The 26,596-nt window shown below is 48.2% G+C and overlaps 1 protein-coding gene across 1 annotated transcript in view; it reads left to right on the top strand.

Moving 5' to 3' along the window:
- TMTC1 (transmembrane O-mannosyltransferase targeting cadherins 1) overlaps positions 1-26,596 on the top strand; it is a 958,188-nt gene that overhangs the window by 572,479 nt on the left and 359,113 nt on the right. Inside the window, exon 9 of the mRNA XM_069228190.1 lies at positions 4,243-4,364. Coding sequence (XP_069084291.1) covers positions 4,243-4,364 — 122 coding nt within the window. The remainder of the gene's footprint in view (positions 1-4,242; positions 4,365-26,596) is intronic.

The following is a 26,596-nucleotide window of genomic DNA, read 5'->3' as shown; positions in this document are numbered from 1 at the left end:
TTCTGCTAATAAACAGTAAAATCGTTGATGGGGCGCAATCGTGCATTCCCCTTGCAAGTGTTTGGGCAATTTTATTATTTGGTTTACTGCTTGTTTCAGTGATGAGAGCAAATATCAGTCTACACTAGCATCCCCTACTGTCTCATCAGGCAAAATTAAGCTCCTGTTTAATTTTGCATTTAATGTTCATGCCAGCACACACATTGTAAGTCTGTATCAAACTGTTAGCAAAGTGCAGTCAGAAAAAGAAAGAAACGTTTTCCACTATATTAAGATATCGTAAACATGTCATATCTTTTTAAAGTGCAGTGGTTTTGTTATTATGTGTGGGTGTGTTTTTTAGCATTTCATTCTAGTTAAGTGATATTGTGTTGCTGTGCTGCTTAGGCTCCCTGGATCACAGTCAGACCAGCATGTATCGAATAGAACCAAATTACTCTTGCATCGCATGTGTTATGGTATAGCAGGGATTCTCTGCACTTTCAGTGAAAAATACCTCGTTTGTATGTGTGTGCCTGCTTCCATTCTGTAAACATCCATTTTGCCTAGTGACTTTCAGTAGAAGACAGCAAGGTGCCTGTACATCTGTCTGACAGCACATATTTGATTAATGGGAGTAATATTAAAGCAAATGTACATGATAAGTTGTACAATGTTGAGATGTGATGTTTCACTTCGGTGTGTACTGTGCATACATTTTAAGATATGAACAACGAAAGGATTCGTTCTAAATCAAGGTGAGATAAGCATGAAGTGAGAGAAATTAGAGCTGCAAAGGGACAGTGAACCTCCTTGCATATTTCAGCACGTGCCACCATTGCTATCCCTCCCTTCCCCCAAACAAGATAGGGGCCATGGGACCACAAAACAGTGATGTATCTGGAAACAAACATTAAATGGCTAGAGGACACCATGTCAGACGGATCCTCAGTGGCGTAACAAAACTTGAGGGGGCCACCCGGCAAATTACATGGAGCCCCTCTCCCCGACTCAGGAGCTCTCAGGCCAGCGTACTGTGCTGAGGGGGGCCCTTGGAGCTTGGGGCCGCCTGCACCGCAGGGGTTGCAGTGCTTTCGTTACCCCACTGAGGACGCTATTATTCTAGTCTAGTCCTTTGCTGAACCGTCTGCTGCTGCCAATGCACTCAGCTGAACAATGTTCAGTAGACCTTCTACACAGGGGCGACTGGTGTTCATGGGAAAAAGGGGTGTTGCCGTGTCACCCTCCATCGTAAGAGCCAAGGTCAGGGAAATAAACACAGAGACGCTGAAAACAAATCACTGCTCCAAGACAGTGTGCCGACTCTCCTGGGTGAACCCTAGTGACTCTGCAGATGTCCTACTGTGTAAGTGCCAGCCAGGCGAGGACTTCTTCGACCTGCAGGCACAAGCTAGAGCAGTGACATCACAGGAGAGGGAGGGCTGATTTACAATGCAATAGATCCAGTTGTTTTTGGGGCGCAAGAACAGTGGCCCTGGGAGGAGTTAGCAAAGCAAAGCTCCATTCACTTCAATGGTGACAAGGACAAGGAGGGAGTGGGTGGCAACAATTTGTTGATTGAACAGAAAAACAGGCTGTAGGAGGGGTGCAGGTGGCTGCTCTCCAGGCAGTAACATGTGTATAGTTCTTCATTTGGTTTCACTTTGACAAAAACATTATGGAGCTCAGCATGATAGAGTGCTCTTTATATTGACTGTAGACAACAGCTGCACTAGTGCACTAAGAGGTACGTGTGCAGTTAAGCTTCTGCCTGCATCAGGGGCATTGTTACCTCCCACCTCTTTAACAGCTCCAGCGGGTGGGGTTCTTGATGGGCCTCTTCTATCTGCAGTTAGGCCGACAAAGGCTCATATTTACCTTGGGAGGGTGAGTGAGTGAAAGGAAGAATGGATGGATGGATGGATAAAATAGTGGATGGATTGATGCATGGATGAATGAATGAAAGGATGGCCGTAAGAATGGAAGAGTGAAAGGCAGGGAGGGTGTATGAGTGAAAGGAAGGGTGGATGGATGGATGAATGGGTTGATGGATGATGATTGAAAGGATGATGGATGGTAGAATGTGTGAAAGGATGGATAGATGAGTGGAAGGGTAAATAGATGGGTGAGTGGATGGATGGAAAATATGGATGGCTGAGCAAAAGGATGGATGAGTGAAAGGACATATGTAAAGATGGATGAGTAAAACAATGTATGGATGAGTGAAAGACAAGGGTAGATGAATGTCTGGATGAAAGGATGGATGAGTGAAAGGGCGAATTGATCGATCGATGAATGGATAGCTAGATGGATGAGTGAGTGAAAGGATGGATGGCTGAGTGAAAGGGTAAATGGAGGGATGTATCAGTGGATGGATGGACAGATGGGACGAAGGGTGGATGGAGGGGTGTAAGGGTGGATGGCAGAGTGAAAGGGGAGGATGACAGTGAGTGTAACTGAGTGGTACTGTGTGTGAAACTGAGTCGCTGTAAGACTAATTCAGTATTAGTGAGAATGAGACTGAGTGCGAAAGAGTGGGCCAGAGTAAAATGAGTGAGACTGCTTGAATTAGTGAGACCAGGTGAGACTGAATGAGTCAGAGTGAGACAGTAAACTCAGTGCAAGAAAGTGTGAGGGAACCCTTCAAGAAAAAGCTCTTTGGAATTCAAGCCAAGGATTACGTCCCACCACTTTTAAAGATCACCCGCCACCACTGCTCCTACCCCAGGAGCCATTAGCAGTACCATACTTGGCACAGAGCAGAAACTGGGAGCAAATACCCCATGAATAAACACAGTTTCAGTACACTACTGGCTCTCCTTTTGTCCCTTATTACACATGTATCCCTGTGCAACACGGAGTAATACACTGATTTAGTCTTTGCAATCATTAAACTGCATAATATTCCGTGTAACACACATTTTCCATAGGTATTGCCTTGAAGAAATTATCAGTGAAAAGACACCTCACTGCACTTTGTATGAAACTCATTATTTAAAATCCAGCACAAACTCTATTTGTACCCAATTTCAGAATTAACACAGCACTTAGAATGAGGCCAGAAGTGTGGAGTGAAAGCAGGAGCATTCACATTGAATTGTTACTTTTCTTTGTGACTCTCAAAGAGAGGGGAAGTCCCCTTAAGCATCTCCTTTTAGTGGACTCTCGCAAGGGATCGCAACATGTTTACTGGGATTCACTATGCTATTTGTGGACTGTTGTGGGTATTTGTGCATTGCAAATTAAGAGTTTGCAATCTAGAGGAAACCAACTGTGTAACAAAGCAATATGATGGAGCCCTACTACAGAATGTGATGAGGGGCCCCTGAGCTTCCCATATCTCAATGATATTCACTGACTTCGGGCTGAATAAAGGCCCCTGTAGAGGGCTTGGGTGCCTCCAGAAGGGTTGGGGTCCTCTTTGCACCTCAGAGGCTGAAGGGGCCTGTGTTACTCCCTTAATAACTCATTTTTCAACATTGGTTTTGTAAGTGCAGTCTTTTTATGCATGGGATGTATCATCTGTGGGCATTAATGGTACACTGCATAGATAGTTTCTGTAAATGAAAAGCTGAGTGATACACACTGCAAAGACATAAGTAAGGGTCCGCCAGTATCTAAATCCCATAGGATACAATGGGATTTAGATATTAGCAGACAGGATATCTGTCACCGTTGTGACAGAGTAACTCCTCCGCCAATATCTAAATCAGGCCATCAGCCTTTATGTGACAACTTTTCATAGCAGTTTAGACTAGTTGTAATTGCTATAGTCATCAGTGCTGTTACCCGACTCGTGGGAGTGATTGATAGTTTGCCAGACAGAGTAGTCTGACACTGTTCCAATTGTCTGGCCGCCCTGTTTAGGATCAGGAGGACCTTCAGCTTTCCATCATTAGGGCCCCTCTCAATGATGGAAAGCTTCCTCCAATGACCTGTCAGAGTTCAGACCAATGGCGGAAGGGCATTACACCCCCAACCCTAAATAGAGTGAACAACGTGATGTCCTTTTTTCTGTCCTTCACCACCAGGTAAAACTTGGCAGTGAGCGACAGAAGAAAGTAGTGAAGATCTATACCAGTCAAATGAATTATTAGCTCAGGGTGAACTGTGAAGTTCTCATCAGCAAAGGGAATTCATGTATTTCATCTTGATATCTTTGCAAGAAAATTAATTTCAAAAGTGACTCATAGAATTTTCTTCTTGTGAAACCAAACGTTTTTTTAACTACGCTAACTGATCTTGCTTTCTTGGTTTTTACAGAGACAAGAACACAAGGAGGTGTTAGTCGGCTTGCTGTTCCTCGTTTTCCCATTCATACCGGCCAGCAATCTCTTCTTCAGGGTGGGTTTTGTGGTGGCAGAGCGAGTACTTTACATGCCTAGGTAATACGTTGCTTCTTTTGGTTTCTGCTGGAAAATGTTTTTTTGTGCAACTCTTGTGCATGTTTTTGCCTTTCTCATTCTCTGTATAATATTAGCTTCACAACGTGTTATGTTTCATTTTTTATTAACTTTCTGATGCTGCTTCAGGATATTCTAAATGTAGTAACCTTATTTCTTCATTATAGCTATCTCAATATATTGATTAGGGTCAGAATATTGTGTCATTTGAGTTTATGTTTTTATCATTCTTAACATGACATCATCAAACCCATGTTTTTCATTTGTGCCCAACCTGAAGAAGCAACAAGAAAGACAGCCAAAACATAAACTGGATTTACCTGTTGATTCAATCGATGGCCATTCTTAAGTTTATTGACTAGGGAATTAGTAGACACTCGAGCTAGATCAAGTAGACTGCAACCACACTATACATACAGACTACATAGATTGTGTTCCTTAAATAATACTTATTGTAGTCACTCTTGGATTCCTACACAGTTATTTTTTCTGTACAAAATTGGATAAAACAGTAGAATGCTAGGGGGAGACAGGGCCCTGGACATGCAGAGTGATGAGGAAGATCTAACATGAGCAAATGTGTTTGCCACTTCATCACAACGGAAGCAGAATAGTATGACAACTTCTGCAGACCCACATCTGCTACTATTCAATGAGCTGTCATCTTCAATATCTGTTAAGATCACATAAGCACAAAGATGAGCGACAAGCTTAATATCTTTGGATCCTCATCTGGAGTAGGGACTAAAACAGGAGCGTTCAACCTCAGTATCAAGACGGGAGCTGAAAAAAATGGAATACCTACCCTAGATTCAAGGAATAATGCAGAGTTAAACTTTTCTTTAAAAACTTCTAGTCCTCCTCCTTGACAATATGGTCAGTGTTCCATCAAAATGTATTTTGTGCTATCACGGCTGAAAGAATACAATGTCTAGTCAAGAATTCAGCGATAGTAGCAGAAACGTCAGGTGGCAAACAGTAGGTAGGCTGGGTTTCTTATAGCAGGTGGACAATCGCTATTTGGGAGGTGACCATTTCAAAGACACCTTCTCTTAAAAGAAGATTCTAGAACATAACTAAAGACTATAGTAAGCTTATATAAGATAATGAAAGTTCCACATCATATCTAGTGCATAAATTAGAGACATGGTAAGAATCTTTGATACTTTGATACTAACATATACATATGTAGAAGAACAATATCTTATGGAACTGTTGGGCATTTTAGTGAAGCAACATTCATAGTCATTAAAAGAAGAAGAAAATAACAAAACGTCTGTCAGTCAAGAAGTAGATGAGGTTAAAACCCAGGTTAAAGCTAAACATCTTGCTCATGTGGCCTAAAAAGCAAGATTTTTTTTTGAGACTGCTGAACATCTAGACAATCGTTGGCATATATGTTAAAGTAATAATGTAGTCAAAACTCAGTTTGTAATATTTGGGGCACACAAGAAAAGATTTGACTTATGAATGAGGATACAGCACCTGTATTCCACTCTACTCCATAGGCTTATATAATGATGAAATTCATACTTCTTCTCACGTTGCAGACATTAATCAATATTTAGATCAGTTCAAGCTACCTAGCCTCTCAGGGAATTAATTGGGGAGTCTTAACATTAATCTTTAACAGAAAGAAATTGTCAACGCTATTAAGAACTGAGATTTGTGAAAGCTGCTTGTCGTAAGACCATAGTAGGAGCACTATACAAATGACTATCTCATGAGACTACCCTTTAGTTTTGTAAAACCTTGTGGGAAATTATGATTTCAGGGACAGTACGTAATCCCTAAAGGGATTTTATTATATCAGTTTTTATTAAAAAGTATAAATACCTACTTGAATAGCAGCCATAAAGACCAGTAGCTTGTAATTCATTTTCAAGTCTCACTTCAGACTTGAAAATGCATTATAAACTACTTGAGAACAAAGGAGCTATTCACAATTTATTTTCATGTCAACATAGGTTTGTGCCAGGAATAGATTCTATCTCACGAATTAATTAAGCAATGCCCGTAATCAAATGTGAATGAAGGTTAAATGAGTTGAGAACACGAACTACGAATTGGGCCGTTTGTGACCCCAAAATGTCTTCGTACATCTAGCCCTAACTATCCCTGGATTTTTTGCTTTTCGGACTACCAACTTTATGCTATTCTGTGACGAGTCTTTCTACCTGAGTCAACCTCACTGTAAGCTAAGGTCCAATGTTTCACACATAGGGTAAGAGACTCTGGGCTGGTTGCATGTGAACACATGTGCACGCTCTGAACATGTGAGAGTACCATGTAAACAAGGCCGGTGTTTATGCTCAGGTAGCCTTTTGAAGAAGGGGACTTTTAAGGATTGATAATGGTCTGGGCAGGCCTTATAATGCAAGTGGGTATTAATAGTGTAAGTATGACATCTGTAGTAATTACTGAAAACCGTGTGCACTTCTCTGTGTTATAGACTATGTGCAAATTCTGCACCAAAGTACAGTTTTCCCATAGTTAGGTTTAGAAACTCAGTTGGTGCACCAATATTATGATGATGATCTAGGACAGTGGTTCCCAACCTGTGGTCCGGGGACCCCTAGGGGTCCGCGAAGCCTTCTCAGGGGGTCCGCGAGAGCCTAGAAAATTAAAAAATATTAACAAATATTGACAAATTAGGTCCCCAGCTCCCAGTAATGACTCAGGCGGGGGTCCCCGGATTCTAATGATGATTCAGCAGGGGTCCCTGGGTTCCATTAATTTTAAAGTGGGGGTCCACAGAAATCAAAAGGTTGGGAACCACTGATCTAGGATACCAAATGCAGATCTGACATTAGTTTCCACATATCTGGAATACTTATCACACTTCAAGATTATTTTTTTTTCTATGACTTAGCTCTAGGCTTTCAAATCACCCTGCTCGGCCAAGGAACTACTCTGACGGCCAGATCGATGATCTGAGACCATCCTTCACAATAGGACCATTAGCCAGTAATTAGGTCAACGTCTAGGAGAGGAGAGGAAGGATCGACACTAAGGGCCTCATTGCGAGTTTGGTGGGCGGCGGGTGGTGGAGGCTGCCCGCCAAACCCGTTAGGTCGGAAGACCGCCACTCTGGTCTTCTGCCTGCTGGCCCTATTATGAGTTTCCCACTGGCCCAGCGGTAAATAACCCACAACATTGATGCTGGCTCGTAATCGAGCCGGTGGAAATGTTATGGTGCATCGGGTGCGACCCTTCACGCTTTTCACTGTCTGTAAGCCAGGCAGTGAAAAGCATGACGGGGCTGTCCATGAGGGCCCCTGCACTGCCTGTGCCAAGTTCATGGGCAGTGCAGGGGCCCACATGGGGTCGCCGGCACCTCGTCTCCGCCAGCCTTTGCATGGTGGTGGAACTGCCATGCAAAAGCTGGTGGAAACGGGAGTCATAACCCCAGGGCATCGCTGGGGTGGCAGATTAAGACCGCCTGCACCGTCAGGCCGTAAGCTGGCAAAAAAGTGGTGATGCCGGTGGTCGGACCGTAGCGCTTTCGTCACGGTCATAATGTGACTGTCCTAGGACCACCAGGCTCGAAATCAGGGCCTAAATGTGCTAATTACTATTCAAGCTGAACCTGGACTAGAAAGGCTCAATCACACAGAATCAATGTAGGGTAGCCAGACCTCTGGAGCCTGTCACACAAGGGGCTCCCCTTTGAAGTTTTGGAAGGAAGGGACTGTGGCAGTTAGGAGTGGGACTTAAGCTCTCAGAGAAGGTCTTTCAACAGACCACTTGAGGTGGTAATCTTGGAAATGCGCAAAATGCTGTCCAGGAGGATTGGGTCAGGTTTGGAGTTATGATGTATCACTCTAGGATAGCGGAAGGGTGCCTACCTTCTAGAACTTTTCACCCTCATTAAAAACCCCTTCTTAAGAGAGAGACTTTGGAGAACAGTCTGGACCTGGGAAAAGTAATGCAGGAGGAATGCCATGCTGGGAGAGAGAAGATACCTGATCCAGTTCCTGTAGATGGTCAGCTCCAGAAGGAGGAGCCTTTTACATGTTCTCCACCTTGTCAACAAGGAGGCCGTGGAACCTGGAAGGTGTAGGCAGGGAGCACACTCTGCCTTAGGGCCCTGGGGGGGCTGCTGCCAAAGGCCCTTGGCTCAGGAGAAGTGCCAGGTGTCCAGTCAGGGGACGGGTCCTGTGCAAAGAGAGATAGCAGTAACAAAAAGAAATCAAGCTCTCCAAGGATTATGTAATGTGTTACAGGCTTGGAGGCCTGGAATACTAGCTACTAGTGGCTAAAACACACTTTACCTCAACCAAAGTAGCCCACCAGGATCAGAGAAAGCAATAGAGAAGAATGGTCCTCTGGGGAACCAAGTTGATGTCCCCTGCCTGGCTTCTTGGAAGCTCTGCTGGGGGACAAGGCCCCAAGGAAAGAAGAACCTTGCTGTACGGAGGTGGGTGGTCGTGCTTCTGCTCCCCTCCCCTCTTTTCACTATTTTATGTCCCTGGGGTCCTCGAGTCCCTGGAGATGAGTGCTGCTCAGCTTAGGAGCTATTGGCTTACTCAGGGGACGTAAGTTCCCAGGGACAAAGTAGGGATAGGGAGCATTGCTGCACTCCTTCAATATTTGCTTCTGGGAAGCTTTGGCACTGGGAGTATCATGACAGGCCACCCCCACGCCTCATGGACGTGTCCGGGGAGAGTGGACCCCACACCATCACCGCCCACCCAAATGGATGCAGGCAGGAACTATAAAGCTGATGGCTGCTGCAACAGCACATTGAGAGCTCTGATATCTGAGCTGGAAGCAAGCTCGGTCATGCAGAATTGAGTCCTCACACAGCCCAAGGGTTGTCCACATCCCGGGTACATTAAAGAAGGCATGGAAACCCTGATGAAAAAGAAAATGTCTAAAAAGAGAAAAAAAACAAAAAGGACAAAAGGAAAAGAAGCATGCCCTCGGGCCCGGATTGCCCCAGGAGACCCAGCAGCCCGATCAGCTTGGGCTGAGGTGTGCCCCATAAACCCTTGCTAGGGCTTAATAAATTTCATATTTGCTGCCCATGGCACCCCAGAGAGGGGTATTTTGTTTGCAGTAGAGAGAGGGTTGTGACTAATTACTTATCAAGGACCCACCTCCTTCCCAACTAATAACTCACTTTCATTTGCTAAATAATCATAATAGCCCCAGTAATAATTAACAGCTGTCAGGTGAATTTAACCACTTAGACATCCCAGCAATGCATACAGCAGACTTACCAGCTGCAATCAAGATAGCTGAACAGCAAGCTGTAGAATATGGACTCACTTCAGGCTACAACTTAATCAAACTAAGGGTCTGATTAAGGTCTTTACGGAGGGGATTACTCCATCACAGATGTGAAGTGCATTTCTTCCGCCATATTATAATCCCATTATTTCCTATGGAGATAGTAATATGCAGACGGAATATTCATCACGATGACAATCCATCCGCCAAGATCTAAATCAGGTGCTTAGTCTCAGTATTATTAGCAGGAGGTAGGCAATTAAACATCAGACCTGGTAGAATGACTGAAATATTTAGGGTGGTATTAGAACGTAAACCTGTGAAAGCATTCAAATCCAGAGATGAAGAGGGAACGCACATATAGGAGTGCACAACGGTGATTCATAAGAGGCTGCATTTACCAGTAGCACTGGCAGGAATGTCCATAAAAATGGTGATTCTACCTAAAGGTCTGTACTTACTGCTCCTATGATTTTCACTACCCTTCTTCTCCAAACTCAGTGCATTGTTTACAGTTTTTATCTAGCACAATACCAGACCTACGAGGGCCTTAAAGTTACTGCATGTCCCTTGAGGAGAGGTGGGTGGGCACTCCCGGGCTGGCACCTGTACTATTTTGCAGCTCTGAGGAAGAGCATCACCATGTATCACAGAATTGTGATTCTGTGCATTTGTGTTTCATTTCTTCTTCTGCTCAGGCAGATGCTACCCTTAGTTTAAATTTGGGAACCCTGGATTTTTTTTAAACAAGTCCATTTAAATCCCTCGTGACTTTCTATCAGTCATGGGCAGAGATTAAAAAAAGCCTGAAAATACATCTATTACATTCTACAAGCTCCTTTTGAGGACTAACTGAGGCTCGGATGGTCTTCGGGTATTCCTTTCATAGCACCTGGCAGGAGTGATATATTACAGCAATCTCAGATTTGTTCCTGCAAGGGTTATTTAAAAGCTTTGTCATCCTTAAAGCAGAAGCTAGACTACTAAATATAGCCTTTCTCAAATACTTGCAGATCAGAGACGATGTTAATTGATAATACACTTTCCCTGTGGAGAAATCCCTGACTCTACCACTCGAGCAGATCTGGGGGTGATATGTGCCTCGTCCAGTAGGGTAGATCGCTTCCCCCGCTGCTGCAGCTCCACCTGCCCAGGCCCCTGCCACCTCCAGCAGACCGTAAGTACTCCATTGCGCTCCCCCCTGTCCAGCCCCTCGTTTTTCTCTTCTGTCTTCTGTGCTCTCTCTCTGTGTCCAAACTCCTTCATTTTTCTTCTGCTCTGCTCTCTGTGTCCAAACTCCTTCGTTTTTCTGCTCTCTCTCTGTGTCCATACTCCTTCGTTTTTCTTCTGCTCTGCCCTCTCTCTCTGTCCAAACTCCTTCGTTTTTCTGCTCTCTCTCTGTGTCCATACTCCTTTGTTTTTCTTCTGCTCTGCTCTCTCTCTGTGTCCAAACTCCTTCGTTTTTCTTCTGCTCTGCTCTCTGTGACCAAACTCCTTCGTTTTTCTTCTGCTCTGCTCTCTCTCTCTGTCCAAACTCCTTAGTTTCTGATGGATACAACTACCTGTGGATTCCTCACCTAATGAATACTCCCATGGCGCCAGCATTCGACGGAAATCTTCTTCCTAGTCTCTGCACGTCGACGAGGACGTCACTCTAGCCCACGCGACGCCGTCTGATGTCATACAGGCAATAAGAGGTCCTCGACGACGTGCCGACGTCAGTTCCCTTTTTTCCGTGCATTAGAAACGGTTATCTTCGAGGGAGCAACTGTTACTTTCGTGGTTACAGTGTATTTTTTGCTGCGTAGTCCTTCGCTGCAGTAATAATGTCGCAGAGAAAGTCGGGTTTTAGCGACGCCGTTGCCCTCTCCGGCGTCACCGACTTCACCTGGACAGGCATCGGTGATTGAAGTGGTGCAGCCTCTGGTGTTGTCTCTGGCGTCGCAGACGTCGAGGCCGGCGTCGGGGTCGCCTTCGATACAGGCACCCCAGTATCCGGCTTTTTCCACCCCTGGAGCCGATAGTACTGCATTCCTAAATGCGATGTATACCATCTTCCAACAGATGGCTCCAGGGGGTGCTCCGGCTGGCCCTTTGGCCTTTTCATTGGGTGATCCTGCGCCTCTACGGCCGGCACCCTTTATGCCCTTTCTCCCTTTTGGGAACGTGGGCTCGGCGCCGGTGTCGGCGCCGGTGGCCGCTCCGGTGACTTTGGAGGGATTGGTCCCGGAGATTTCCATTCCGTCGTCCGGATTTCGTCCTGTGACTCCGGTGGGTCCATCCGCTCCGAGTGCTCTTTCATCGGCGCCGAAGCTACCTGTGGCGCCGGACGCGGCGTCGGTGGCTTCTGAAGATCGGCGCCGATCTTCGGCTTCGGCGGAGGCTTTGTCGACTCCGCGTATCGAACAGAGGCTTCATTCGAGGAGACGTGCTCTCCGTTTATTAGAGGAGCAGGAGTACCAACGAGTCCTGGAAGAAGGAGAACTAGAGGACTCGGGTTATGGACTGCATGGTCTAGATACAGCCAGTGGGCTGGACACTTCCCCTGAGTGGGATCTTTCGTCTCCAGGGGAATACACGGAGGAGGCTGCTTCCTTTCACGCAGTGGTACGGAAGGCAGCTAGTTTTCTGGACCTGCCTTTGCCGGTGGCAGAGACAAAACAGAACCTTCTGACAGAGGTGCTTCATCCGGCCTCAGCTGCGGCAGAGCCTCTATTGCTGTTTAATGACGCTTTGCTGGATCCGGTGCTAGAGGTGTGGAAGAGACCAGTATCTTCCCCAGCGGTTCATAGAACCGTAGCCAGGAGGTATCGAGCTGCACCAACTGACCCTGGCTTTCTTTCTAGGCACCCTACACCGGAGAGCTTGGTGGTGCAGGCCTCCTGTTCATCCAAATCAGCGCCTGGTTCTTTCCCGACTGTGCCTGGGGACAGAGACTCGAAGAAACTGGATGGGCAGTCCAAGAAAATATTTTCGTCCTGCAGTCTGGCGTTGAAGGCCACCAACGCAACTGGTATCCTGGGGAGATATATTCATGCTCTTATGGATGACATTTCCTCATCATTTACGGAGCTTCCCCAGGGTCTTTTGGATGTTGTTTCAGATGCCCAGGCTGCCGCGACCCAGATTATTCAGTCTGGGCTGGACACGACCGACTCGGTGGCCAGAGCAATGGGCACGACTGTGGTGGCAAGGAGACAGGCCTGGCTCCGTAATTCGGGGTTTTCTGCAGATGTGCAGTCAACCCTATTGGATCTCCCTTTTGATGGGGACAAGCTGTTTGGCGCCAAGGCAGATTCGGCCTTGGAACGTTTTAAGGAGAGCAGGGCCACAGCCAAATCGCTAGGACTCCAAGCTCCTTGTTCCTCTGCCTCTTCCAGGATTTTCAGGAGGTTTCGGGGATTTGGGCGTGGCTCTTCCTCCTCTTCCTTTCGGGGGAGATTCCAGCAACCTACCTCTTCCCATCCCTATAGATCTTTCAGAGGGAGAGGGAGGGCCCGCACCAGAGGAGCCTCTCAGCAGCACTCTGCCTCTTCCTCGTCCTCTGGAGGGGTGCAGCAGGGAAAGCAGCCTTAGGCTTCCACCATTTCCCACTCACTCCTCTCCTGTAGGGGGAAGATTACAGCATTTTCTCCGCAAGTGGAAGACTATTACAACGGACACTTGGGTTCTCAGTATTGTGGGAAAAGGCTACACCCTTCCTTTTCAGGAGTTCCCGCCCCTCATCCCGCCCGCCCATCTTATTGTTCAGAAGAACACCTCCTGTTGCTACAACAGGAGGTACAAGTCCTCCTTTCAAAGGGCGCGGTAGAGTTGGTCCCAGAGCAGGAAAGGGGTCGAGGTTGTTACTCAAGGTATTTCCTGATTCCCAAGAAGGATGGTCGGTTGAGACCAATCCTGGACCTGAGGATCTTGAATTGGTTCCTCAAACAGGAAAAGTTCAAGATGCTGACCCTAGCTCAGGTGCTTTTGGCATTGAACAAGGAAGATTGGATGGTGTCTGTCGATTTGCAGGATGCTTACTTTCATATCCCGATGCTCAAGTCACACAGGAAGTATCTCCGGTTTATGGTGGGATCGCAGCACTATCAGTTTGCGGTCCTTCCGTTTGGTCTTACTTCAGCACCTCGAGTCTTCACGAAGGTGATGTCGGTGGTTGCGGCAGAGCTCAGAAGGAAAGGGATAGCAGTATTCCCTTACTTGGACGACTGGTTGATCAAAGCAAAGTCGCCGGAGCTTGTGTCGCATCATCTGCAGTCAACGACTCAGTTGTTGTTCGACCTGGGTTTTTCGGTGAACGAGCCCAAATCTCACCTGGAGCCATCTCAGCGCCTCCTGTTCATAGGGGCAGTACTGGATACAACATTGAGTCGAGCCTTTCCTCCGCCTCAGCGGATTCAAGATATTCAGGAATTGGTTCCAATGTTTCAAAATGGAGCGGTAGTTCCAGTCCTCAAGGTCCTTCGTCTGCTCGGTCTGTTTGCCTCCTGCATTCTGTTGGTCACGCATGCTCACTGGCACATGAGGGCTCTTCAGTGGTGCCTCCGAAGGCAGTGGTCTCAACACAAAGGAGATCTAAAAGGTGCTGTCAAGATCTCCAGAGATGCTGCTGTGGACTTGAAGTGGTGGATTGCGAGCAACAATCTTTCACAAGGAAAGCCGTTCGCGCAGTCGCCACCAGTGGCCACGGTCATAACGGATGCTTCCACTCTAGGGTGGGGAGCTCATCTGGGGGATCTGGAGATCAAAGGCCTTTGGTCTCCAGAGGAGCAGATGTTTCATATCAATCTGTTAGAGTTACGGGCTGTACGTCTGGCTCTCAAGGCCTTCCTCCCTTCCCTTCGTGGTCAGTCGGTACAGGTCCTGACGGACAATACTACCACGATGTGGTACATAAACAAACAGGGAGGAGTAGGGTCGTACCTTCTCTGCAGAGAAGCTCTTCGACTATGGTCCTGGGCAAAGGACCATCAGATTTGCTTGGTAGCAAATCATCTGGCCGGGGTCTTGAATGTACGTGCGGACGGTCTCAGTCGCCAATTCTCAGCAGACCACGAGTGGCGTCTCCATCCAGATCAAGCCCGTTTGATCTTCCAAAGGTGGGGGTTTCCTCGGGTAGATCTGTTTGCCACTCTGGAGAACGCGCATTGTCCGTTATTCTGCAGCCTCCAGTATCCGATGCAGGGAGCGTTGGGGGACGCGTTTCAAATAACCTGGTGCGGCCAGTTGCTTTACGCGTTTCCTCCCATACCCTTGATTCCTCGAGTATTGAGGAAGATTCGCCAAGACCGGGCGCTAGTCATCTTAATAGCTCCGGATTGGCCAAGGAGGGTGTGGTACTCCGACCTTCTCCAACTCTCAATGTGCCCTCCGCTCCGTCTCCCTTTCAGGCAGACCTCCTCTCGCAGTCGCAGGGGCAGGTTTTACACCCCAACCTCCAGAGTCTGCACCTACATGCCTGGAGATTGAACGGGGCAACCTGAGTTCCTTCTCTCTCTCACCTGATGTAGTGGATGTTATATTAGCGGCCAGGCGACACTCCACTAAATCTATCTACGCTAATAGGTGGTCTAAATTTGTTGCGTGGTGTGGAGAGAGGCAGATTGATCCCTTACATGCTCATCTATCGGACGTTTTGTCTTTTGCTCTATCTCTAGCGCAGAAAGGTTGTGCAGTGGCTACCATTAAGGGTTATTTGTCGGCCTTGTCAGCCTTCATTTGTCTTCCAGACCAACCATCGTTATTTAAATCCCCTATTGTTATCAGATTCTTGAAAGGTCTTCTAAATAAATATCCTCCAAAACCATTCGTTATGCCGCAATGGGATTTGTCCTTGGTCCTGACTTTCCTTATGGGGTCCCCTTTTGAGCCTATGCATTCTTGCCCCTTAAGGTATTTGGTTATAAAAACAGTTTTCCTGGTAGCTATAACATCTGCAAGGAGAGTGAGTGAGTTGCAGGCCTTATCGGTAAAGCCCCCTTATACAACTTTTTATGGGGATAAGGTGGTGTTGAGGACCCAGGCTGCTTTCCTCCCGAAGGTTGTTTCACCCTTCCATTTGGCTCAGACAATTACTTTGTCCACGTTCTATCCTCCGCCTCATCCTTCTAAAGAGGAAGAAAGACTGCACCGTCTGGACCCAAAGAGGGCGTTGAGCTTCTTTATTGATAGAACAAAGGATTTCAGGCTGGAGGATCAGCTGTTCATCCGGTACGTGGGCAAGAGGAGAGGAAAGGCAGTCCACAAGAGAACACTCTCCAGGTGGGTGGTTCTTTGCATTAAAATCTGTTACTCTTTGGCAAAGAAGGACCCTCCTGAGGGCATTAGAGCTCATTCCACCAGAGCTAAGTCGGCCACTTCGGCCTTGGCCAGGGGTGTTCCTGTGGTTGACATCTGCAAGGCCGCAACTTGGTCGTCCCTTCACACTTTTGCGAAACATTACTGTTTGGACTCTGAGGTCAGAAGGGACGGCCATTTTGCACGGTCAGTGCTGCAGGATTTCTTGGTTTGACCATTTAGGCACCCGCCACCGGGCGTGGTACTGCTTTGGGACTTTATTCATTAGGTGAGGAATCCACAGGTAGTTGTATCCATCAGAAGAACGAGTTACTTACCTTCGGTAACGACTTTTCTGGTGGATACATTAGCTACCTGTGGATTCCTCACGGTCCCACCCGCCTCCCCGTTGCCTTTCTGGTCTTACCAAGTAATCCTTGAGTGCGCTCCTCTTGGTCTTCAAGGTTGCAATAGACGTTGTATATATGGATACTCGGCACGTCGTCGAGGACCTCTTATTGCCTGTATGACATCAGACGGCGTTGCGTGGGCTAGAGTGACGTCCTCGTCGACGTGCAGAGACTAGGAAGAAGATTTCCGTCGAATGCTGGCGCCATGGGAGTATTCATTAGGTGAGGAATCGACAGGTAGCTAATGTATCCACCAGAAAAGTCGTTACCGAAGGTAAGTAACTCGTTCTTTTCTTCTGCTCTGCTCTCTGTGTCCAAACTCCTTCGTTTTTCTTCTGCTCTGCTCTCTGTGTCCAAACTCCTTCGTTTTTCTTCCGCTCTGCTCTCTGTGTCCAAACTCCTTCGTTTTTCTGCTCTCTCTCTGTGTCCATACTCCTTCGTTTTTCTTCTGCTCTGCTCTCTCTCTGTGTCCAAACTCCTTCGTTTTTCTGCTCTCTCTCTGTGTCCATACTCCTTCGTTTTTCTTCTGCTCTGCTCTCTGTGTCCAAACTCCTTTGTTTTTCCTCTACTCTCTCTCTTTGTCCTAGCTGCCCGTTTTATCTTCTATCTCCCGTGAATTTCCCCTTTTTCTCCATCTACTCTTCTTTTTCGGCCTCCCGCCCCTGCCCTCTGGTTTTCCGCCGCTGCCACCCGTGCGGCCCCGCCCCCCCTGCTCCCATTCGTCGCCCTCCCTACCGCCTCCCGCACCCAGCTGACCCCTCCTCCCCCCACCTCCCTCTTATGGCGGCCGCTGCGTGGCAGAGACAGCGACCCTAGGCAGTGCTTTAAATGGGAAAAAATAAGTGCAGGTACTCATTAACATTTACTAGTAGTGTGGTGGGTGTGGCTAGGGGCGGGGCTAAGAGCAAGACATGGGATACTTTGACTTATATACCAGTTGCAGCACATGCCAAGGCCCATGAGAAATGTGTTTGAACAAACAAAACAAGTTAACTCGTTAAACGAAATGTAAGCGAAACACAACGCTATTTATCTTACTGGCAAACATATTTGCTGTCGTTTTGCACGATACTATATATTCTTGAACGTGCACACACAGAGAGAAACAAGCAGAGGCGCACACCCAAAGCATTCCACACAGTCCTCCTTAAAGTGCCCAGATTCTCTCTCTTTCATTCGCTTTTCTCTCACACAAAGACACACACATACCAGCAGGCAAACACACATACATAAGCAGACCCTCGTTCAAGAGACTCAGGTGGGATCAAAGCCATTTTAAACTTTCCTCCCATGGCTTTCTTAGTTGTCACAGCGGGGCTGCCTCAATGCCTGTTTTTACACAAAAGCACACGAGTGTGTAAATGTGATTGACAGCACAGGGCCTGAATGGACCCTGTTCTGACAAACACAGCGTGATCGTAAATACCCAGACATTAGGCACATAATCCCCGCTGAATAGCTCAGCGGGGCGACAGAAGCACCTTTGCTGTCAGAGGCGGGTTCAACTCTGAGAGCCCAGTGCTCACCAGCACTAGCAGCTAATGAGCCTACCCTTCATGAGTACCGGTACTCTCCTTGGCAGCAGAGAAGTGCTGGTACTCAGAGTGAAAAAAATAAGAAGTGCCGGTACTCAGTACCGGTGAGTACCGGCCCATTTAAAGCACTGACCCTAGGGTAGGTCGCTTCCCCCGCCGCTGCAGCTCCACCTGCCCAGGCCCCTGCCACCTCCAGCAGACCGTAAGTACTCCATTGCGCTCCCCCCTGTCCAGCCCTTCGTTTTTCTCTTCTGTCTTCTGTGCTCTCTCTCTGTGTCCAAACTCCTTTGTTTTTCTTCTGCTCTGCTCTCTGTGTCCAAACTCCTTCGTTTTTCTCCTGCTCTGCTCTCTGTGTCCAAACTCCTTTGTTTTTCTGCTCTCTCTCTGTGTCCATATTCCTTCGTTTTTCTTCTGCTCTGCTCTCTCTCTGTGTCCAAACTCCTTTGTTTTTCTGCTCTCTCTGTGTGTCCATACTCCTTCGTCCATGCTCTCTCTCTCTGTCCAAACTCCTTCGTTTTTCTTCTGCTCTGCTCTCTGTGTCCAAACTCCTTCGTTTTTCTTCTGCTCTGCTCTCTCTCTGTGTCCAAACTCCTTCGTTTTTCTTCTGCTCTGCTCTCTGTGTCCAAACTCCTTCGTTTTTCTTCTGCTTTGCTCTCTCTCTCTGTCCAAACTCCTTCGTTTTTCTTCTGCTCTGCTCTCTGTGTCCAAACTCCTTCGTTTTTCTTCTGCTCTGTTCTCTCTCTGTGTCCAAACTCCTTTGTTTTTCTTCTGCTCTGCTCTCTGTGTCCAGACTCCTGCGTTTTTCTTCTGCTCTGCTCTCTGTGTCCAAACTCCTTCGTTTTTTTTCTGCTCTGCTCTCTGTGTCCAAACTCCTTTGTTTTTCCTCTACTCTCTCTCTTTGTCCTACCTGCCCATTTTTTTCCTCTATCTCCTGTGAATTTCCCCTTTTTCTCCATATACTCTTCTTTTTCGGCCTCCCGCCCCGCCCTCCGCTTTCCCGCCGCTGCCACCCTTGCGGCCCCGCCCCCCCCTGCTCCCATTCGTCGCCCTCCCTCCCGCCCCCAGCTGACCCCTCCTCCCCCCACCTCCCTCTTATGGCGGCTGCTGCGCGGCAGAGACAGCGACCCTTGACCCTAGGGTAGGTCACTTCCCCCGCCGCTGCAGCTCCACCTGCCCAGGCCCCTGCCACCTCCAGCAGACCGTAAGTACTCCATTGCGCTCCCCCCTGTCCAGCCCTCGTTTTTCTCTTCTGTCTTCTGTGCTCTCTCTCTGTGTCCAAACTCCTTCGTTTTTCTGCTCTCTCTCCGTGTCCAAACTCCTTCGTTTTTCTTCTGCTGTGCTCTCTGTGTCCAAACTCCTTCGTTTTTCTACTGCTCTGCTCTCTGTGTCCAAACTCCTTTGATTTTCTGCTCTCTCTCTGTGTCCATACTCCTTTGTTTTTCTTCTGCTCTGCTCTGCTCTCTCTCTCTGTCCAAACTCCTTCGTTTTTCAGCTCTCTCTCTGTGTCCATACTCCTTCGTTTTTCTTCTGCTCTGCTCTCTGTGTCCAAACACCTTAGTTTTTCTTCTACTCTCTCTCTTCGTCCTAGCTGCCCGTTTTTTCTTCTATCTCCCGTGAATTTCCCCTTTTTCTCCATCTACTCTTCTTTTTCGGCCTCCCGCCCCCGCCCTCCGCTTTCCCGCCGCTGCCACCTGTGCGGCCCCGCCCCCCCTGCTCCCATTCGTCGTCCTCCCTCCCACCTCCAGCGGACCCCTCCCCTCCCACCTCCCTCTCATGGCGGCCGCAGCCTCGCCAGACTACATCCTCCTCGGAGACGTGAACTTCCACCTGGAGCAGAACAACGACACCAACACCACCACCCTGCTCGACAACCTCGACAACCTGGGCCTCAAGCAACTGTGAACACCTCCACCCACATCGCTGGACACACGCTCGACCCCATCTCCTCCGCCAGCAACCACGTATCCTTCAGCCACTCCTCCGAAATACACTGGAACGACCACAGATGTGTCCACTTCACCTTCAGACGCAAGACTCTCCACCTTCGCACACAACCTATCTCACGCAGACCTTGGAACAAAATCTCCACAGAACAGCTACTCTCCACTCTCAACCACAACCAACCTACCACCCCCTCCAATGCCAACAACGCAGCCCTCAACCTCACACAGTGGATCACCAACTGCGCTGACAACCTTGCCCCCCTCAGAAGCCTCCCAAGACAGACCAACACCAAGAAACCTCAGTGGTTCACAAACGCCCTCAAAGAATCCAAGAAAACCTGCCGTACCCTCGAGAAAACCTGGCGCAAAGATCACACCGCAGAAAACATGTCAGCCCTCAAAACCGCCACCCGCGAACACCACCAGCTGATCCGCACCACCAAAAGGGCATCCTTCATAGAGAGACTGGACAAGAACACCAACAACAGCAAAGAACTCTTCAACATCGTCAAAGAGCTCTCCAATCCCAACGCCAGCTCCAACTCCATCACGCCCTCACAAGAACTCTGCAACTCCCTCACTACCTTCTTCCATCGAAAGATCACTGACCTACACAACAGCTTTGGACCACAGATCCCGCCGACCACCACAGAACCCACAGCCCCAGCCGTCACCCTCAACACCTGGACACCCATCAGCGCCGAAGAGACCAAAACTACCATGAACACCATCCACTCCGGTGCCACCTCGGATCCTTGCCCACATTACATCTTCAACAAAGCCGTCGCCAGCATCGCCCCCTATCTCCAGACCATCATCAACAGCTCGTTTGCATCTGCCATCTTCCCCGAGAGCTGGAAACACGCGGAAGTCAACGCTCTCCTGAAGAAACCTACGGCGGACCCCAGCGACATGAAGAACTTCCGCCCCATCTCGCTCCTTCCCTTCCCGGCCAAAGTCATCGAGAAGGCTGTCAACAAACAACTGACTAACTTCCTCGAAGACAACAACCTGCTCGACCCCTCCCAATCCGGATTTCGGGCCAACCACAGCACGGAAACCGCCCTCATCGCAGTCACCAACGACATCCGAACCCTGCTGGACAACGGAGAAACAGCCGCCCTCATCCTCCTCGACCTCTTGGCTGCCTTCGACACCGTCTGCCACCGCACCCTAATAACCCGCCTCCGCTCCACCGGTATCCAAGGACAGGCCCTGGACTGGATCGCCTCTTTTCTCTCTGACCGCTCCCAAAGAGTCTACCTCCCGCCTTTCCGCTCGGATCCCACCGAGATCATCTGCGGCGTCCCTCAAGGCTCCTCGCTCAGCCCTACTCTCTTCAATGTCTACATGAGCCCCCTCGCCGACATCGCACGCAAACACAACATCAACATCATCTCCGACGCCGACGACACCCAGCTGATACTCTCCCTCACCAAAGACCCAGCCACCGCCAAAACCAACCTGCAGGATGGAATGAAAGACGTCGCTGAATGGATGAAACTCAGCCGCCTGAAGCTGAACTCAGTCAAGATGGAAGTCCTCATCCTCGGAAACTCCCCGTCCGCCTGGGACGACTCCTGGGGGCCCACGGCCCTGGGCACCGCACCTACCCCCTCAGACCACGCACGCAACCTCGGATTCATCCTGGACCCCCTTCTCACCATGACCAAGCAAGTCAACGCCGTCTCATTCTCTTGCTTCCTCACACTCTGCATGCTCCGAAAGATCTTCCGCTGGATCCCCGCAGACACCAGAAAAACTGCGACCCACGCCCTCGTCACAAGCCGCCTGGACTACGGAAACACCCTATACGCAGGAATCACGGCAAAACTTCAGAAACATCTTCAGCGAATACAAAACGCCTCTGCACGCCTCATCCTCGACGTACCCCGCCACAGCCACATCTCCGCCCACCTGAGACACCTACACTGGCTACCCGTCAACAAAAGGATCACCTTCAGGCTCCTCACCCACGCACACAAAGCCCTCCACAACAAGGGCCCTGAATACCTCAACCGTCGCCTCACCTTCTACACGCCCACCCGTCAACTTCGATCAACCAGCCTCTCTTTCGCCGCCGTCCCTCGCGTCCGCCGAACCACTGCAGGTGGAAAATCCTTCTCCTACCTGGCAGCCAAGACGTGGAATTCCCTCCCCGCCCACCTCAGGACCACCCAGGACCACCTCGCCTTCCGGAGGCAGCCGAGCAGCAGTGACCCCCCCCAGCTCCTTGAGACCCTCACGGGTGAGTAGCGCGCTGTATAAATATGTTGATTGATTGAAATAAATCTCTGACCATTACTAGGGTTAGGCAGGGTCAGATTTCAGTGTATGAATGCTCACCGAGGTACAGATATGTAGGCATCACGAATTCACAAAGCAGTCCACACTGTACAAGGCCCACTTCCCAACCCTTACATGGGATTTACTACTGCAGATTGTTTCACACGTAACAGTGACATTGACAGTAGTAAATCTGTATCTGCCTGCCAGATAGTCTCTATGAATTCCTGGCGAATATAAACGATGCGTTTTAATACGTTTACAGCCAAAACTATCTTTGTGAATTTGACACCTCGATTATAATTCAGAATTGAATATTGGCTGAAATAAAACATTTTTTGCTAATGTTAGCGGTAGGCACGAGCATTGCACGCCAACACAATTAGAACCGGATGTCAACGCGTGCAGATGCGGCGTGTTTGTATGAGTGAGTCATGACGTACGTCCGTCCTTTTGTGAACAGGCCCATTAACAACGCTGTCTTTCAATACTGTTTAGTATGCGGCGGTTTTTAAAGGACCCAGCATCTGTCTGTTTATCGTCTCAGTGAGTTAGTGGGAATGTTTGAAGTGCCAGGAATACCCTAAAAACAAGGCTGGAAACGATCCGAGCCGCTGCCTGTCTCACAGAAGCCAGCACTAGACGACTTGAGCACCAACAGATAAAGCTGTGCTCCTGGGGCTGAATAATCGGGGCATAAAAACAAGGCAATTGATTTTAGTCGGCGCTATAGGGAACCCAGTTTCGCTACGTGACTCATTTGCTTCAGTACCATATTTATTTTTCTCACATCAGTGCATGCATCAATGCAGTCATGCAATCACCAACATGTTTAAACTGGTGATTACAAATGTAGGTACATACAAAGCGATTGCAGAAAATGACCTCTGTGCCCCGCCTTTAAAACATGATAGAGCTTCAATTGGTCCCAGAAAGCCCTCTAGGGACAGTGCTCTACAGATAACTGTGATCACCCCTTGTTCGCCATTGGCCTCAAAAAACATCCATAAAAAACTGAACTTTATTTTCAGTCTGTTGATTCCTTCCACGTGTTCCCATTCAGGATCCTGCAACTACAATCAGATTCCAAGTCTTTGGGCCACAATGGTTCCCATTCACAATGGAGATAGATATCCCGTCCAGCAGAATCTAAATCCCAAAGCATATAATGGGATTTGGATTTCTGCGGACTGGATATCGGTCACGGTTGTGACAGAGTAGCTCATCCGCCAATATCTAAATGAGGCCCTTTGTTCTTGTCGTGGACCATAGGTCCAGAGTGACACAGGGCTATCTGGAGAGAGAGCACACACACCCATCTTCTCTTTTATTGATAGGGTCACCTGATTGATGATGCCTTTGAAAGGATGGGGGGGTCTGCAAAAGTGTAGGACAGTCCTTTTAGGAAATGTGGATGCAGTGACATCCTCGGGCACTACATTCCTCGCAAAAATAAAAAGAAAAGTGTGAGAGTCCAACAGTGGAAGAATAAAACAAAAGCAAAATGGACACCACTTCGAGTCTGTCTCTGAGTCAATCAGCGGAACGGTGGTGGAAAGCTGGACAAACAATGCAGACTGCAACACATCATTGTTCAAGGTCATAATTTAACCTGAAGTGAGTCAGGGTGCGAACACTGGTGGAGAGAAGTCCAGGATCTTTTGACCGCATGCACAATGTTTTCATGTCCAGAGAGTATAGAGTTGGCTCCCCCTTCTGATGGTCAGGATAGTTTGTGTTTATAAAATTAAAGTTAAAACGTGCATTCAGGAGCGTTGCTCGATTCACAATGCATGATCTCCATTATTTACATCTCTTAACTCTTTGAAGACAGTCTTCGAGTAACAAGCTTCTGAAGTCTATCTCTGGACCATCTCTCATTCTGGTATCCTTCAGTGCAGCAGGGCCAAGTCCATCCTTCACTGGTGCTTTGAGCATGCCACCAAGGTACTTCATGTGGGCTGTGTTGGGGTTGGGTGTGTGTGCTCCACGAGGGCTGCTGTAAGACCATCAAAGGCCCCAATATACCTCAACAATCACATAAACGTCCACAAACCTACCAAACGCCTATACTCAGCTGGACTGCTACTCGCACACATCCCCGGCATATGCAAACCCAGATAAGCTGTCGTACCTACCTCACTTCTAAAACCTACAACGACTTGCTCCTGCACATGGGAGCCTCGTCCAGAGTTCTTGAATTCTGCAATAAACTGCAGACAATGCTTGCCCATGGATCTGCAGAGGTTCTTCCAATGTGTGTTGAAAGTTAGTTTGATGGTAACCAGATAGACTTCATCTTCCAGTGGATGTGTGAGTTGCTGGTCCTGAATGTCTTCGGCCTCTAAAAAGCAAGGGTGATGCTTTGGTTTGGATGCCATGGTTTGCTAGGCAGAGTGATGTGTCTGGATGGCAGCTGTAAGATGCTAAGAGTAAGGGTCCTGTTGCAGATGTTTGAGGCTTAATCCTGCTTCTACTGCTAAGTCTTTGCCAACTCATTGTCACTACATGAATGGCTTATGGGTCTGTCAATCTTCGGCTGGCTTTTCTGGCAGATTGGCACTGCTAGATGGGTGAGACTGAAAAGGCCAGTGGTTGAGGTTTCTATTTGGTCCCATCACAGCTCATGAACCAAAATATATGTCCCAAACACCTGACCCTTTCAAGATGGCCTATATGACTGCCAGACTGTTCAAAAGGCCAATTCAACACTGTAGTCTATGCTTATTCTCACAGTCAGATGTGAGAGTCAGATAGGGTGGTAATAATAAGGTGACCAAACCTGATCAGAGGCAGGCTGTGGCAGGATTCTTCTGTTTTCTTCTTTGCAGGAGTTGTCCTCAAGCTCACCAGTGTGGACTGGTGGACTGCTCTTCTTTTTTTCTTGGTGCTCGGACATACACATTCTTTTGGTGTACAGAATTGGGGTCTCTGGCTGAGTGAGTGTCTTTGTAGTCAGGCCTATGGGGCCTCTGTGCAATTTTTCTCAGCCTTGGTAATGACCTTGAGGGAGTTGTCAATTGTTTTCTCTATGACAGAGGCTAAATGGTCTGGTGTAGCACCATATCACATGCACAGCTGTCAGGTCTGTGGATGAAACTACTGCATGGCAGAGGGCTATAGGCTTTATAGGAAGGCGAATGAGAGCCACACGCAGGAGCAGGTGTGACGCAGCAACAATGAGGGCATCTGTAGTACTTGGTATGTGCTGTTGACTTTCAGTGACTGTAGGGCTTTTGTTCAACAGCGGTACAGTGCTATATGGCACTGTACCATTGCTTTCATTTACTGTTTGGCTCATTGTGGCAGGGGGTGGGGTTGGGAGACAGAACTGTTTACCTTGTGGCAATGTGCATAGTCACGGTGTGCAAGAATCAAAAGGTGGTGCTAGGGCACATAAGGAGTTGGCTTGCTGGTACAGATTGGGGTGGGAGCTGGTCCATTTTTGTGTTACCTTTTCACTTTAGGGCAGTCTCCTTAGTTCCCTGGAAGGCCAGACCATGTTTATGAAGTGCCTAGTGGGCAGGAATAATGCAGGTGCTTTTCGTGGCTGACTTCATAATTGTCTTTGTTTTTCTTATTATTGTTTTAAGGGTACCTCACACACAGAAAAGAAAAAAACAGGCAAAACGGTGCTAGTTGTGGCCTCATAATCTCAGTTGCATGTGCTTGACCGGAACTGGCAATTTCTCTAAAACTGATAAATCCCATATGGTTTAAAGCATGAGCTTTCTTTTTGGATGCCCATTTCTTCACATTGTACTAACTGAAGACAGCTGTGGTTCACAGGCAGATACAAACACCTGTGACAAACACACATCCGAGGGTCTTAAGGCTGTAATGAAGAAGAAATGCAAAGGACTGAGTCATCACCTCGTCCTTAATGCTGTGGTTCATGTTTAGGTCTCACTAGTGGCTGAGAACAGCCTCTAACATCTCAATAACAGCCTCTAACATCTCAATATCCCAGAGCTGGCGAGTTCGTGTTCAGGCTGTTTACTACTCAACCAGGAAGGGGAGGGCTGCCCTCTTTGCAGGGCAAGGAGTACAGCACATTATGGCAGTAACCCTGGCCACTCATCCTCTATTTATTTTCCCTAGAGAGGATCAGAGGCCTCCCCACAGGTAGTGTGCCACTGCCTCTCCATCTTCAATGCTGGGCGTGCCTCTGCTGCTGGAGGAGGTGGGGGTGCAGGGAAAAACTAACACGCCTGACAGGCTCTATCCAATGGACAGAGGCCTCAGTAGCTAATGCAAGTAGGATCAGGTCCATCTTTAGTTCAGTCAATGCTGAAGGCCAGAAGGTTCATGACAGGACTCCTCTCTAGGCCCAGATCAGTGCTAGCAGCAAAGAGTGCTTCAGTGGCTGATGGTGTGTGTAGACTTTAGGTGATGGGGAGAATTGATCCTGCCGCTACCCGATGGTCAGGTAGCATCATAAGTGACCTCTTCTCCCCCGGGACAGCACTGACACCATGGATATCAGGTAGCGGTGTGCACAATTTGCGTAATTTGCGTTCCTGGAATTG

The sequence above is a fragment of the Pleurodeles waltl genome, chromosome 4_1 (assembly GCF_031143425.1).
Source record: "Pleurodeles waltl isolate 20211129_DDA chromosome 4_1, aPleWal1.hap1.20221129, whole genome shotgun sequence".
NCBI classification, from domain to species: Eukaryota; Metazoa; Chordata; class Amphibia; order Caudata; family Salamandridae; genus Pleurodeles; species Pleurodeles waltl.
The sequence above is the reverse complement of the archived record's forward strand: the minus strand, read 5'-3'. Positions and strand labels throughout refer to the sequence as shown.